Here is a 16,729-nt window from a genome sequence, read left to right as displayed (position 1 = left end):
ACAGACTTGCTTTCTAGGAACCCCATGGACTGTCCCTGACCTCTGGAACAGAAATACTGGGTTCTGTTGCAATGTGATGTGATGTGTTATCTATTAGTGACTGAATGCTGCAGCCTCTTTGTAATTAACAATTCAAATCACAGCAGATGAAGAATCTCATTTTCAATAATTGGTATTCAGCATTTCAGTGGCAGTTTAAGAGAGTGGAACATTTTAAACTGTAGCACAGTGCCTTTTAGCCTATTGAAGAAACTTCAGTTTGTCCTGAGAAATATAATACCAGTCCTGTTCAATGCCTTTGTATCCCTACACATGTCTTTCTCCTTTTTAATTTGCCTTGAATTTTTCTGAGAGACTTCCCAATCAGGTGTAGTGATGATGGCTTGGAGACCTTTTCATTGCATCCCCAGCCCTCCTTTCCTGTCCCCATGCCCTCCACCTGCCCTGAGCTCTTTGCCAATGTCCTTCCCCTGGGTTTATGAATCACAGAATTCACAGAATCACTGGGTTGGAAGAGACCTTCAAGATCATGGAGTCCAACCCAGCCCCAACACCTCAACTTATCCTGGCACCCAGTGCCACATTCAGGCTTTGTTAAACACACCCAGGGATGGGGACTGCACCACCTCCCTGGGCAGAGCATTCCAGAAGTTTATCACCTTTCTATAGGTGATAGCCAACCTGTATATTTCCCTTGGTGCAGCTCTTGGTGTGCTCTGGTTCTGTCAGTGCTGCCTGGAGAAAGAGCCCCACCCAGCTGAGCACAGCCACCTTTCAGGGAGTTTTAGAGTGATAAGGAGACTTCCCTGAGTCTCCTTTTCTCCAGGCTGAGCAGCTCACAGGGCTCGTGTTCCAAGAGCCACCATTTCTGTCCTGCTCACCTGGGGCTTTTCCTGCCTTGCCCGTTAATTCATGACACGTTAGAAGGGGTTGTGCTCCAGCTCCCTGAGCCCCTGCCTCTCTCCGTGGCCAGATGAGCAACCTGGTGGCCTCTCAGATCATGAGCTACGCCGACGTGCCGTCGCGGGCCAGCGCCATCGAGAAGTGGGTGGCGGTGGCCGACATCTGCCGCTGCCTGCACAACTACAACGGCGTGCTGGAGATCACCTCGGCCCTCAACAGAAGTGCCATCTACAGGCTCAAGAAAACCTGGGCAAAGGTGTCCAAACAGGTGAGAGGGACGCGGCACAGCGGGCGGTTCTGGTTCCGTCGCCCGCCGTGCCCAGGGGGGTGAGGCAGGAGCTCTCCTGTGAATATTTCTGCTTTGACACCTCCTGGGATGCAGGAAATGGAGAGGTGGAAACTTCCACAGATACTGGGGGGTTTGAGGCGCAGCCTTGGAAGAAGCTTGGACTGATGGAAAAAGGAAAGTACAGAGAATTAAGCGGAAAAGGTATAAACTTGTGTTTTTGTAGTTGTATGAGTATGCCTTAAGTGAGTGAGAAAATGTATTGGGTAAGATAGTGAAGGGTTTTGTAGTGCATTAATGTAATTGTATAGAGTAAAGTAAGAGTTTAGATGTTATAATATAATGTGTGTACGTGTAATTTTATATATATTATTTTATACTATTATATGTATTAGATATATTACATATAATATATAATGCTATATATAATATTGTATAAAAATATATGCTGTATTTATTATTGTGTCTATAATTATTATAATTATATATATATATATAATTATATGCAATTTTAATACCATTTTATCCCATTGGATAAAATAATCTGCAGTGCAGCAGAATTAAGTAGTGGTAGTAGGTTAGAAAAACAAAATAACCTTTATCACAACTTACCATTGGGTTTGAATGTTCTATATTGCCTTGTAATGCAGAACTTGTGACTATCTTGACCTATGGCTGACTAGCTGCTCCTCTAAAGTCTCACAATCTTTGACGCTGGAGCTGATGTTTATCTGAGTAATAAATTGTTTTTAGCCCAACGGTAGTCCCATCCCTTCATTAATAATTGATAGTTGATAATAGTGGGACTGGCATTTTCTGTCCAGGAATTTTGCATGTAGTTTTTTTAATCTGTGGGAACAGATTAAATGTTTTCAAGGTAATTGGCAGGTGCCAATTGGCCTGAATAGCTGAAATGTTCAAGTAAACTAAAGTTAGGTAATTTCTGATAGACACATCTGGGTGGTTACAAACTGTGGTTAAAATCTGGTCATGTGCCTGAAATAGGAACAGCCTGTGCAGAAAGCCTTGAGGAAGGTCAGGACCTCTCAAATTTCTGGGGTTTTCTACCTAGAAAGAGAGCATTCATAAAAAGTCTTCTTTCTGATTTAGGACCTCAAGTTCAGGTGCGGTGAACATTTTCCTTGAACACTTCCCTTAAACCCTTACCTGGCTGCTGAGAATGTCAGCAAAAACTATGAGAATGACTACCAGCCACAAAAACATGACACACACATGGAAAAAAGGCCTGTCAGGATGAAGATGATTCCAGTCTTTTATGTTCTGTGTTCTAAATGGTTCAGAGAAACAGACTTTCCACCTTCCCATTCAGCTTTTTCTCAGCTGCTTCGCAGCTGATGGTATGTTCTTCTATTTAAAAATCTGTTAAAAGTTCTTTCAATACAAACTGCTATGAGTGAGCTTCCCTCCAAAAAGTTTTATGGATAGAATTAGTTTGATTTTTAAACTTTTCAATTAAAAAAGAAGAAATCAAACCCACAGCAGATTGATGTTGTGGTCCTCTGGTACCTATTGGGAATGCGATCTGGGTTTTTCATCAGCCTGCTACATACAAGAAAGTGGCTCTGTCTGCCTACAGCTCTCTTAATTGGACATTCAGTTTCAAATAGGATGAATTTCTCATCATTCTCTACGCTCAAATCTCAAGTCAGCAGCATAAACAGGCTGAAAATCAAATTTATTTCACTTAAGAAGGAACCAGGGTCTGGTGATGCCCACTGACAGTGATTGGTGTAAGACATGAATATATTCTTTCTTACATACTCAGCTTTTCTCTGGGACTTGGAGGCAGAATCAGCTCAGTGCAAGCTCCAAGGCAGTGACCACCCCTTGCTGTCACCAGCATCAGTAAATGCAGCTGAGGATCCTCAGCCACATGTAGGGTCTGTTATGTTCCTGTGTGCACAGTAAACTGAATTCCAGACCATAGATGTAACAAATCTGTGGGTTTTCCTCCATTTGCAGGATAATATCAGCATAAATACAGGTTCTGTGTATCAGTCATAATGCTGCCTAATCTCCACTTGCAGAAAGACAGGAGGAACTGCAGTAAAGCTAAATTCCTAATTCAGTAATGCCTGTTGTACTACTCTAGAAAATGGGGTGGGGAAGATAAGTGAATTACACCTTGGATGTAATCTAATTCCAGTCATTTACATACACCAGCAATGACATTTGAAATGCATTTCCTTCCTAGACAAAGGCACTCATGGACAAGCTGCAGAAGACTGTGTCATCTGAGGGAAGATTTAAAAACCTGAGAGAAATGCTCAAAAAGTAAGCCTCCCTACAGTATACAACTGTGTTTTGTTATAAACAGTGGATAGGTCAAGTTATAGATTAATTGGCTGTGATTAAACTTCAATTTTTTTTTTTTTTTTTTTGCCTAATAACCTTTTAAATTCTAGGTTGGTTCTATTTGGCAGTACTGTTTTGCTGCATGTGCTGTGATTTAATACCCCTGATGGGTAAACAGTAGCTCCAGAGAATTACTGAAACAAATTAAACTATTTTTCTGTGTGAACATTCCCTGTTGGGTTTCACTTGCACTGATAAACTTTTCCAATAAGTGTACAGCCAGATTTATGAAGTGAAGTTTTTATGAAAAACAGGGTTGTTCTACTTAAGAATTTTAGGGGTTGGGACTAAGCCTGTGTCAGGTCACAGGCCCATTGGTATGACAATAAATTATGTTTCTGACAAGAAATTATGAGAGGAACATAGACACAGGACAAAGGCACAGGGATATTTCCTCTCCTGTGGCCTCCCAGCCTGCTGCAAAACAGCCTGCTGCTTTTGTGCAGCAGTCCTTGAATATTGTTTTCTTTAATTGATTTGCCAGATTGTGTTTGACATTCTGTAATTTTGGTATCCAGAATATTCCATGTCAAGTGTTCTACAATTTATGTAGAGCTGATTTCAGCTGTACAAAAACCTGAATTTTTGTGAGTTTTGTAACTGGAGGCAGGCTTTTCAGAATCGAGTGGCACAACTACCTCAAGTGAGGAGCTGAGAACTGAACAGCCAGAATAATTAATGGTCTATTTTAAAAATGCCATTAAGATTAGATATTGGGCAGAATGCATTCAGATTATCACAGGCAGAGCAAACACAGCTCAGGCAGAGCCAGAGGAGCTTTTTGTCCTGGAAAGGAATGCAACCCATGGATTAGAACTGGGCAAAGTAATAAAGAGTTTGTGCAAGTTAGAGAAAAATGCATTTGGAAATGTAGCTGCAGGAAAATAAGGTGATTTGTTTATTTACAGCTGTAACCCACCTGCTGTTCCCTACCTTGGGATGTACCTGACTGACCTGGCATTTATTGAGGAAGGAACACCCAACTTCACTGAGGAAGGCCTTGTCAATTTCTCCAAAATGAGAATGGTAATTTCCAGTTTCCTACATGTTCCGTCAGCAGGTGTTTAATTGCGTGAGTTAATGATGGATTTCACTGAAACTCCTCTGAATTTCCCTTTGGAGAAGGTGCTTTGGTGCTGTGCTAGAGGCAGCCTTGGGAGAGCATTTACTCGACCCAGTCTTCTATCCCCACCTTCTGGCAGGCTGGGTGATTTCACAGGCTGATTTTGTCCCCGGTTCACTTTCTCAGAAAGGACAGCAAAAGCAGCTGCCTGGAGCTCGTGGAGGAGCAAGAAAAAGCTTTTTTAAATAGCCAGAATTACAGGAATGCAGTGATTCACCAGGAAGCAGTAATCACAATGTTCTTTTCAAAGCGCGCTCTGCTCTATCTGAAAAGCACTTTAAAGTTGATGTCTCTCCCACTGCCATGTAATGCTGTTTTGTAACAGCTCCTCAGAGGGAGGCATGGAAATTTCTGCCCTAATCCCAGCTCAATGCCCACCTTAGGGCTACGCTCTGTAGAGTCACTCGAGGCAGAGAATGGGGAGGTTTCATTGTGGGCAGAGTGGTGGTTCACTCGGGGCTGCCTGAGGAGTAAATGTTTGATTTGGGAAAGTGAAGTCCTGGGGAGCTGTTGGGATGTGATCTCTACTCTTCCCTTCTCTCCTCCTGACAGAGGAGGAGATAGCAGAGGCTAACAGAGACACAGTAAAGTCTTGTCAGGAATGGAGTGTTATGGCTATAACTGTGACAGACAGTGATCCCTACCAGTTCTACAAATAAATAGATATATAAACTTCCTATAATGAAGTTATAAATTTTATATATGTAATTTAAATGGAATAATTTGGTGCAGAATTCTTGCTTTGTGTGTGCCTCAGCTGAAGCACAGCTGTGTTTGAACTTGTGTCCCTGTGTTCTTTTGGCAGATCTCACACATCATCAGGGAAATCCGCCAGTTCCAGCAGACCTCCTACCGCATCGAGCTCCAGCAGAAGGTGAGGCTCCTGCCTGCTCCTGAAACCAGGCTGTGGCAGCAGGCACTTGTGAGGCACAGCTGCCACTGAAAGCTGAAGTTGGTGTCTTCTGCTCCCACACGTGGAGGGGAGGACAGACAGACACACGGATGGGTCCTTGGGGTGGTGAGACCCTCACCCCGCAGGACCTCTTTGATTGATGCCTTCCAAAGAGGTTTTTTGCTCCTTTGGAAGGGGATTGCAGCCTTGGAGGGTGTGAGGGGTTCAGAGGGAAGTGTGTTCTCCCTGCCCTGAGATCCTGGGATGAGGGTGAGGAGGTGCCCCAAGCACCTGCTGGGGCATCCTGCAACTCTTTGTCCCTTTGCCCTTCTCGGGAGTGATGCAGCTGTGACCAGAGCTGGTCAGTGCCTTCAGAGAAGGCTCATCTCAGACTCCACAAGAGCAGCTTGGGCTGAGGTATCCTGGCAGAAGATTTGCCCATTCCTAACAGGAATTAATCCTAATTAATTCTCAGAGTGCTGCAGGTGCATCCTCATGCCAGCAGCATTCCAAGCAACAGTTTGGTTTCTCAGTAAAACAACACAATCTCAGGACCCAAAATGTGCTGCAAGGGAAGGAAAGCTGGGAGGTTTGTGTGGCAGTGCCATGCAGCCTGTCCACCTGTGTTTCCCCACCCCAGGTCACTCACTACCTGCTGGACAAGACCCTCATCATCGACGAGGACACCCTGTACGAGCTGTCCCTGAAGATCGAGCCGCGGCTCCCCGCCTGAGCCCGGCACAGCCCTGCAGACAGCTCTGGGACCACGCCTGCCGCCACCCAAACACAGCCAGAGGAACTCTGAGAACACAGTGCCAGCTCTCTTCTACAACAAGAGATACAGAGTCTCACTGCCTTTCCCTCTCAGGCAACACAAACCAGTGTTGGAGGTGAAAGGCAAACAGCTTTCCTACCCGGCTTAAGTGATTTCTGCTTTGCAAAGATCATGTTTGGCACTAGGGACCACAATTTCCTGGAAATCAGGAGACTTTCCTGTGAACAGGCGCTCACTGCAGCCACCTCACGTGGCAAATCAAGGGTACAGATTTAAATGGTGGTAATAGACCCAGGTGTGTGAAGATAAATAAGCAAAGTGAGGTGGCTGGGCTGATGGCTAACTATGTGTTCTCTGAGGCAGTAATGGCTGTGGTGTTCTCATTGTGTTAATTTCATTGAAAAAGCAGGATTTTAGCACTCATCTGCTGCTTTGGAGTGATATTAAGACCACATCTAGTAATGTCAGGTGTGCAGTTGTTTGAAATACCTGCTGTACATTTAATGCTACTCGTTACAAAACATTTTCTTTTTAAATGTCTCGTCAGCCTTCTGTAAGGTGACTGATTGTATCTATACAGATGATTTGTAAATATGTTTTCCATCAGTGGGAGTATTTACAGCATGGAGAGAAAATGGACTGGTGGAACAGTTGTAAATAGTTGCCAGCTGGGAGGGTGAGGGACCCAGAGGGGTGGTGCAGGGGATGGGGAGTTGTGTTGCACACAGCTCTGGAAGAGGCACCTTATTTTCCTGCATGAGTCAGGCTACAGAGCACACTCTGGACACACTGTGGAGAGAAATGCATGTCTGTCTGGCAGCAGGTGGTGATCAGCAGTGAACACTTGGAGCTGCAGTGACAGTTTCGTTTTGTGTGGAATCAGTGGTTTGAAAAACGTCTGTTTTTTGGTTTTTTAGTGTTTGTTTTTATTTTTGTCCAGCCATTTGGCGTTGAGTTAGCTGTAAAACTGAACGTGTCAGTGGAAACATTGAATGCCAGCAAACACAAAGTATGTATTTTTGCATACAGGTAGCTACCACTTGCTTTTGTTTGAGAAAATGTGCTTTTTATAAATGTCTTCAGAGCCTCTGCTTTTGTGACAGATACCAGGTGGACAGATGTCATTTCTACAGTAGTTGTTGTACTTCTTGTATTTTCCTCATCAAGAGTGGCCTGTTGTAGCTGCATGGGAAGTGAGCTCAAATGCTGTGAAGGGCATCATAGTACAAAACACAGGTGTTAGCACTGTTGAAAACAAAAATTGGCTGGAAAAGTGTCCTTACTTTTCCAATGATCACTCAGCCAGTTGAAGAAATAGGGCTATATCACCGTATACCTCCCTTAAATCCTCTCAGGGAGACAGATGTTTAAAACAGATTGTGACTTAGGCCTATTTGATCTGACATATCTTACACAGTCGTGATGCTTCTTGACGCTGGCAATGAAAAATGGACCTGCCTGGCTTGTGGTTGTTGTCTTTATTTGCACTTTAATTACATTGCTGGCCCAGCCCAGAGCTGCACAACGAGTTCCATTTGTTCTGTCTGAGTGTGAGCGCCAGCATCTACAAATGTACCTTAGCAACTGTAAATTTCATTAAGGTCCTTCTCCACAAGGACCATCTCCTTGTAAATAACTGCATGGGGAGGTGTCACAGAGACTGGAAAATTCCTCCATTAGAAAAGCAGACAGCAGGAGAGAAGGACATGCTAGGAACTCTTTAAATAGTTCTGGCTGATGACTGCTGTGGAAATGTTACTTATAGAAGCTTTTTGTTGTTAAAAAAAAATGTGTTTGTTTCTTCTGGCTAATGATTGACAAGAAGCTGATTGCATCCCAGTGCATGATATGAGGAGAAAAAGAAAAAGAGCATGGTTTATTTGGACCACAAAACCAACTGGCTGTGTATTCTCTGTACAAAAGCAGTTACTGTTCAGTAGTTTCATAAAACACTTGGAAGTAATGGAGCAACAGGGAAAGCGTGGTCCAAAAAGTGATTTCAGACGTTGTGTCTGTTGTTTCCTTGTTATCAAAGAAAACGTGTTACAGCTGTCAGTGTGAGTGGGCATCTCTGTTGTACGCTGTCAAGTGCTGCTTCGTCTGCCTGTGCCCGGTTTTACCAAATCTCGATGTCCTGAGGGTCGCAGGGTCGTGCTCCTGTCAGAGCTGCTTGCGGTGTGCTTGACGCGTGTGTGTGCTCCGTGCATTTCAGCGCTGGCTGGCAGGGCTGGGCCCGAGGGGCTGCGCTCGGAATCGCTGGAAATGGGCTCGTCCAGCCCCTCTGCGGTCCTGCTCACATGCCAAAGGTTGCCTCTTGCCCCAGCGGCCGCTTGAGGTCAGAACCGGGAGAGTCGGATGCTTTGATCTGTGTTCGTAGCAACAGCAGCAAAACTGTTTAAAAATTATTATGGTTACAGTAATAATGTGCGACTTGCTGATGGCTTCATGTCGATGTTTTTGCTTGGGGATACAATGCTTTTGTTAAAGCGCAGGGAAAAGGGAGGACGCGCCCGGTCACCCCCAGCCCTTGCAGCCCGCGGGCACAGCTGGCAGCAGCTGTTCTGCAGCTGGGCTGCGGGCTGCGAGCTGCACCTGCGGGCGGCCCGAGTGCCTGTGCTGGAGCCCTGCTGCTTGCTGGGGCTGTGTGATGCTCGGCAGGCAGCAGCAGCGCCGCTTCGTGCGGGGCTTCGCCCGCTCCCGGAGCGAGCAGCGCGGCGCATCCAGCGCCAGCGCGGGGACGCAGCTGGCTCCGCGCAGCCCTCTGCCGTGTCGGCAGCTCCCTGAGGACTCTGCCTCCGCGCTCCCGCTGTCTTTTGGGATCTCCTCCCAGCTCTTTTTCCCGCGGGAGCCCCGCAGCGCGGCGGAGCGAGCGGAGCAGCCCCGCGGGCGAGGATGCCCCGGGCGCAGGAGGGCCGAAGCGCCTCGCCACTTGCCTTGTGAGCCCCCAGCCCTGCCGGGGGCTGCTGGCAGCCCGGCGGGGCCGGGCGGCCATGGGGATAAAGCTTTTCCAGCCGCTGCTCCGCCGCCTCTGTAGCAGCCCGGGCGGGGCCGCGCTCGCCGGGAGCCGGGCAGCAGCACCGAGAGCGCTCCTCACACGCTGACACAGGGTTAGAGTTGCCTTCACCCCCAGCCTTCACCCTCTGCCCCCGGAGCCAGCGGTGCTGCTGGCCAGCGAGCCCCCCGAGCGCTCGGGGTGTCGGTGACAGCCCCCCGGGCTCACAGTGGCAGTGTGTGCTCCATCTGCGCCCCTCCTCCGGCTCGTCCTGTGGCCTCGAGGTGAGAGGTGGCACTGATCACCCTGATTTCGGGGGTGAGGAGGAGGTCCCCGTCCTCTTTTCTGCTTTCCTAGTTTTACTGATGATTGTTCTGTAGGGTTAAAAGGAACTTAATTATTTTAATTATTTATTAATTTAAACCGTGTTGATTTTGATTTCAGAACATGTTAATTATCCCGGGTTTTCCTTCATGTGTGTTATTTATTTTAAGGGTTTTACAAAGACCTTGCTTTGTTTGTATCGACATTCAGTCTTTCATCCTTTCACTCTCAGCAGCAACACTAAACCCTGATGATTTACAACTCTCACCCCCTGTGACATTTTTACCCGCTCATAATTTCACTCACCAAGGGCAAAACCCTTCAGACCTCATTCTGATAATACCTTAGGCTTCACCGAGAGCTTTTCATAAGTCTTTGGGGATCTGGCTCTCAGCTATTTGCCTGTTACAGTGTTTGCCTCCAAAGGTCAAATGTCTCTGTCTAGGATGCTTCATGTCCAAAATGCTGCTCAGTGAAGGTTGTTCTGTTGTACCTGAGGTAGTCTCTGAAGTTCTGTTACCTAGGGCAGTAGATGTGTGTTTATTTGACAGATGTACCTGTATGGAACGTGTTGCTTAGTGCACAATCCAGATGTTTTTGCATGTATTGCAACTTCTGACCCGAGGTTATTGCTTTGTATTGTTAGTAAAGCATACCAGGCCAGCTGTTGTGCCTGTGTGCTAATAAACATCCTTTTCTTTCCCGAGTTTCAAGACTCCTCACTGGAATTTCTTATTTTACCCCTCGTCGTGAAAAATCCAACCTACTCCTTCTGAATTACCAAGTCTCCTAGAAGAACAAGTCATTAAAGGGGGATAAAGGTGAAAATTTTGGGGCTGTAATGGAAAAGAATGGTTTGAATTACTGTGTTTTACTCTCCTTTTTCATTCACGATGCCTTGCAGCTGCCAGGGGCATCCCTGCTAAAAACTGATACTGGGTCTGGGCTTGTGTCTGCACATCCCTTGCTTTCTCTGGGCTGGTGTCCTGGCCTGGATTTAAAATAACATCAGAGGCACATTTTATCCACAGGAAAAGGCAGAAAACACAGTGGTTTGTAAGCAGGCCCTGTCCCTCCCCTTGTGATGGGAACACGAGCCACGTGGAGATAAAATGAGTTGCAAATTGAAGAAAATAGTTGACAGAGTTTGGGAGTCCAAAACAGGTCTCCAGCTGGTGTCACATGCTTTAATCACAGCTCTTCTGTGTTTAACTCAGTAATTTCATGAAAACAGAAAGATTCCTCTTACACTTATTTAAATAACATTTTAAATGAGTAAACAGCAGTGGCACTTGCAGGTCTGTGTTAGAAGGAGATACAGCAAGTGACATAATAAAATCAGCCTCCATTCAGTACTCTGTGACCTTGTGGCCACATCTTCTCCATTCTGCTTACATTTTTGGTGTTTCACATCAAAACTGAAATTAACTGAGAGACCAACTTACCCTTGAAGTTGTCAGCTACTGTCAGAGGAAGGAAATAAATTATAATACTTCCCAGGCAGCCTTGTTTATAAGTGCTGCAGGATCATTTAATTTCAAGTTGTTTTCCCAACACTTTAAAACATAAATTTTACTCATGCCAAGCAGTTGGCTGTTTATATCTTTATTTTAAGGCCATCATTTCAGGATCACAGACTGGTTTGGGTTAGCAGAGACCCCAAAGCCCACCCAGAGCCACCCCAGCCATGGCAGGGACACCTTCCCCTGTGCCAGGCTGCTCCAGCCCCAGTGTCCAGCCTGGCCTTGGGCACTGCCAGGGATCCAGGGGCAGCCCCAGCTGCTCTGGGCACCCTGTGCCAGCCCTGCCCACCCTGCCAGGGAACAATTCCCATTGCCAAGATCCCAGCCAGCCCTGCCCCAGCACTGGGAGCCATCCTGGACTCTCCAAATAAATCAGGGAGCACGCAGCCCTCCTCATTGCTGACCACAAAGGAAGCAGGGGAAGCAGTGCTTAGAGGCTGTTCAAAATCCTCAGCTCTGTGGAGAAATTTGTCTTGACTGATCGTGCAAAGGTAACAAATAAGAATTGTGAAGACTGAATTATGCCTTCAAAGCTGCACCCCAGTATTCTGGCTCTATTCCTGTATAGCCTTAAAAGGAGTCAAATTTGAGAAAACCACATTTTTGCTTGAAATTGCAGTTTCAGAGAGGACTGAGACAGTGACTGGTGCTTGTTGCAGCTCCTGGCTGTTGGACACAGCTCTGTGCAGGGGGGTTGGCAGCTGTGGAGACAGCAGAAATCACCTCAAATTTGTTTCCTCAGAGGTGGCACCTCCACTGTGAGACACTCTGGGTCGGGTGGGTGGGCCAGAAACAGAATTGTTGCTAAAAACTTATCTTCTCTCACCCCTGGAAGTTTATAGCATTGGCAACAATATCTACAAATCACATCTAGATCCTTGACATGTTTCATACAGAGCAAATCCAAAACTTTTCCAGACAGAGGAGACACAAACTCTTATCAGTAGCTTATATTCCATTTGAAATAGTAATACTTTGTTAATTCCATTTTGATTCCTCCAAAAATTTCATATCCAATGGGAAAACCATCTGAAAAAAGGACACTTTTTCCCTTTTCTAACTGCTCCTTCCCAGGTTTCCATGACAAAGAAATGCTGGAGCACCATGGTGGAAAGAGAGAAGGTGTCCAGAGTTTAAGACTGAGCTCTGTGGTTCTTGTGACACCTTGTCAGCTGTGGTTTTCTGGTCACTAGTGGTTTGAACCTTCTGACAGTCACCATCTCAGAATTTATTCACTTGTGTCTGCTGGGGAAAAAAAAAAAAAAAAAACAAACAAACAAACAAAAACCCAAAAAACCCCAACCAACAAAAAAAACCCAAAAAAACCAACAACAAAAACAAAGCCAAAAAACCCCCAACCAACCAACCTAATGAAAAAAAAAAAAAAACCTAAAGAAAAAAGAAAAAAAAAAAAAGAAAAAAAGGATTATTTACTGAATTGTGGGGATTCCTGCTTTTCCAAAGGGTCAGTTCCACGTGCAGGAAAACCTTTTCTCCTCCCTTTAGCCAGAAAACACGCTGCTAATTATAGACAGCCTTTCCTCTACTCTGTAGTGGATGTCCTGTGAAGAGCAGCTTTAATGAGTTAAAAATAGCTGGGGTTATTTTTGAGGCGTTGGTTGGGCCTGGTTGAGCTCTTTATTTAGTGGAGATGCATTATCACCTTGGGGAGCCTTTCTCTGCAGGAGTCACTGGGATGACTGCCCTGTGCCTGCCTTGGTGCCCATGACTGGCATCAGGAGCTGGCTTTTCCCCCCAGCCCCTGTGGGATGCAGGCCTTGGATCCCCCCAAAAAGGGAATTTTTTTCCCCGGGCTGAGCCCCCGGAGGCTGCGCAGTGTAAGGGGATATTGAGCATCCACAGTCACGAGGAATTCTCAGGGAGAGGTCAGGGTAACCCCTGGGTATCAGCTGTGCTTGCTCTGCTCCTCTGCCTTGTTCTGAATCCCAGGAATTCCAGACCCATGGAGCTGGAGAAGCAGGACCAGGGGACAATCCAGGCTCCAGTACAGAAGGACATTGTGTCCAGTGGCTTCTGCTGCTCCAGTTTAGCAGAGCTCTGACTTTTCAGCAGGAGAGACTGATCTGTGTCCTTGCCAAGCTCCTCAGGACACACACAGCCCCCTCCAACCCCAAACTCCACACACAGGATTTGTGAGCACAGCTCACCACTGCTGTCCTGGCTCCTTTCACTCCTCATGAATTATGCCCTGCACACGGAAACTTGACTTCAAATTAATTTTCTTCTAAATAATTGTGGCAGTCAGGAAGGCCCTTCCATGAAACACCTTTGCCTTGCAGGTCACTTCCCTGCCCAGCAGCTCCCACAGCAAACTCCAGGTGCTGCACAGGTGGATTGGCATGAAATGCAACTGAATTAACACTGCTGCCTCCCCAGCATCAGCAATGAAACCACAGCAGCACTGCAGTTGTTAGATAATTACAATAGAGATGAAAATAGGGGGTTATTTATGGATGATCCTTGGCGTCCCAACTGTTCCAGCAGCTGAGTTTCTCACAAAATAGACCACAGACCAGCAGTAAAGCCAAACTATTTGTTAAGTATTAATGATATAATCTTCAGAAATCATTAGGGGACTTGCTAACCATGGTTTTTCCTGGTGTTTGAGCTGTAAATTCACAGTGTGGAGTTTGTTTGCATCTTCTCCCAGGCTCTCAGCTGGAAAATAGCCTGAACCTCTCTGCCTAATCCAGCCAGGCACTTCATGCCATCCCCTGCTTCCAGGGGAAGTCCTGGTCTGTTCAAGGCCTTCATGGGAAAAAGGTGAAAAATGCAAAAGTGGGTGTGTGCCTCCATCAGGATCCGTGGATTTGCTGGGCCCCAATTTCCTTACTCGTGTTACCTCAAGAGATCCACAGTTGGTTTTTTCCTCTGTCAACACCAGGGTTGATGAAAAACTGGTTGTTTCCACATGCATTGATCTGGAATGGCTGCTGTGGTTTTAATTAATCTGGGTGTTTTTTGGTTTTAATTTTGGTTTTAATCATGGCTCCCATTAGCCCAAACAAGGCATGACATTGTGGGGAGAGATGTCTGTGTTTTGCACGGTTTCAAAGTTCTGAAATGCAGGTTTAGGATGATCCCACGTAAAATTAAAAGAATATTAAATGTACAAAGGGAAAAGTTGTTTTTTTTTTTAAAAGCTGCAGAGTTCTGGCCTCTGTGCTCCTCTGTCAGCCCTGACACATGTTCAGCTCTGGTGGGAGCAGAGCCAGGTGAATGAAACTGATTATTCTTTCATGGTTTCCAAACCACCGTGTGTTATTTCCTGCTGTAATTCACTCCTACACAGCTACAGAGACGCAGCAATTCTAAACGCAATATAGTAATACAATAACAGTAATTCCACATGAGAGGCTTCAGAGGCCACTTCATGTTTCTGGGCCCCTTTGCCTCACAAACAGCCAGGAATTAATGCCGTGAATTAAAAAGTAGTAAAGGGGAGGGAAAACAACCCCAAATTCCCTGCTGTGCTCTCAGCCCCCTGCCCTGACCCGTTCCCATGGGGTGGGAGTGAGGAATTGTGGCCGTGGCGTCCCTCTGCACAGGGCAGGGCAACTTGGGCCAGGACTGACCTTTCCCTTTTTTTTTTTTTTTTGCCGCTCCTGAGCAGAATGTATTTCTCTTTTCCATCCCCTGTCCCTTGGGCAGGACCAGCCTCCCTGCCTGTGTCCATCTGTGTCCACCCCTGCCCTTGTCCGTCTGTCCGTCCGTCCGGAGGCGTTTGGGGGTGCTGCCCTCTTGTTTCAGCAGAGACCCCGTGTGTGAGGACACGAGGCTTGACTCCATTTTGCTCAGAAGGCTGATTTATTATGTTATATATTATATTACAATACTGCATTAAAACTGTACTAAAAGAACAGAGAGAGAGGAAGATCAGAAGGCTACAAAGACCAAGAATGGAATAGAATAGAATAGAATAGAATAGAATAGAATAGAATAGAATAGAATAGAATAGAATAGAATAGAATAGAATAGAATAGAATAGAATAGAATAGAATGCATCACAGAATCCTGTGCCTGCTCACAGCCTTGGCACAGGTGGCTGTGATTGGTCACTGATTGAAAACAATCCACATGGACCAATGGAAGATGCACCTGTGGCATCCCACAGCAGCACACAGTTATTGTTTGCATTTCTTTCCTGAGGCCCTCAGCTCCTCAGGACGGGAAAAATCCCAGCAGAGGATTTTTCATAAAATATCATGACTACACTGCCCCATCCTGCTGACGCCCTCAAGGGCACCCTTGTGCTGGCAAATGCCACTCACGTAACCCAGCCGGGCAGGATTGGCCCTGGCTGCAATTATTTTGGTTTCCCTCACCTCCCTCTGCCCGTCTCGGGTTACCTGGGCTCCTGTCCCTGCCCAGCCCCGGCTCCCTCCACACTCTGGGCTCGCTGCAGGCAGCAGGACGTCCCTACCTCCAGCTCCAAGGTCAGTGACACTGCACATGCATTGCTTTTTCCAGCCTCAAACTGCAGCATTTCCAATGCAAGGGCTGTTAAAAGGTGATTCAAAGCAGCACGGTGGCGTTAATTTGGTTGTGATTTATTGATTTGTGTAAGTGCTGGGCGCAGGGGAGTATCTGCCAGCCCCCACTATGCAGCTGCTTCTAAATAATCTAATCACAGAGTTATTAAGATTTGGAAAAGACCTCTAGGGTCACGAAGTCCAGACATTAATGCTGACCCTGAAGTAACAATTTTAATTAGAGGAAGATAAGTCTCTTTGCAGATATGTAGCAAGTTCAGAGAAAATGTCTCTAATTACATGGGTTTTTTGTGGTTTTGATTGTAGCTCTCTGCACTGCGAAGATGAGAGGTTTATACTGCAAAATGGCACCAGATTGGCTCAGAAGGGTGAGCGGTGCCTGCACCTTGGCTGGGCTTTGGCAGGAGAATTTGGGCATCTGGGTCTCACCTGGTCGGGCCTGACCAGCCAGACCTTCAGCTGACAGGAACCAAAAATCATGGTGGGACCAAGGGGGTGTTGTCTGATCTATGAAGAGTTACCATGCCTTCTCTGCTCACAAGAATCTGGTCACAGGTTGCGTAGTTTGGAATTTTTTCCTTTTTTAAAATTTTTTTAACAAATTATTGAGTGTTTATAACCATTCTCTGGAATTACGAGGAAGAAGAAACTGAAAGGTGGTTGATGTTTTTGGTGGAGATGTTCCACGCTGTGATTAAGGCACTGTCAGAGCCATGCCTGCACTTGGTGCTGCTTCCACACTTCAGAGACTGCATCTCAAAACCCAGATGAGTCAAAAGGGTTTGAGTGATGCCGAGGGTGAGTGGGGAGAAACTGCACAAAACAGGAAAAAAAAAAAAAAATCACCAATTTTGCTTTATGAGGCTGGCTGCTTTAATGTGTGCCGTGTCCGCCGAGCTGCAGGGTGATGCAGCAATCCCAGGGAGACGTAAACTGATTTCTGGGTGTCTAAAAATGGCCTCTGAGGCGAGCAGTGACTCATGACAGTCACTGCAGATGTTTCTGAGGCTCCAGAACCTTC

General features: G+C 46.2%; 1 protein-coding gene across 11 annotated transcripts in view; it reads left to right on the top strand.

The window, feature by feature from the left end:
- RASGRF2 (Ras protein specific guanine nucleotide releasing factor 2) overlaps positions 1–10,377 on the top strand; it is a 128,072-nt gene extending 117,695 nt beyond the window's left edge. For all 11 annotated transcript variants that reach the window (XM_064402913.1, XM_064402912.1, XM_064402911.1 and 8 more), the window contains 5 exons: positions 974–1,171; positions 3,405–3,484; positions 4,474–4,591; positions 5,494–5,562; positions 6,221–10,377. In XM_064402913.1, coding sequence (XP_064258983.1) covers positions 974–1,171; positions 3,405–3,484; positions 4,474–4,591; positions 5,494–5,562; positions 6,221–6,313 — 558 coding nt within the window. In that variant the 3' untranslated portion in view covers positions 6,314–10,377. The remainder of the gene's footprint in view (positions 1–973; positions 1,172–3,404; positions 3,485–4,473; positions 4,592–5,493; positions 5,563–6,220) is intronic.
- The last annotated feature ends 6,352 nt before the right edge of the window (positions 10,378–16,729 follow it).

The sequence above is a fragment of the Passer domesticus genome, chromosome Z (assembly GCF_036417665.1).
Source record: "Passer domesticus isolate bPasDom1 chromosome Z, bPasDom1.hap1, whole genome shotgun sequence".
Classification (NCBI taxonomy): Eukaryota; Metazoa; Chordata; class Aves; order Passeriformes; family Passeridae; genus Passer; species Passer domesticus.
The sequence above is the reverse complement of the archived record's forward strand: the minus strand, read 5'-3'. Positions and strand labels throughout refer to the sequence as shown.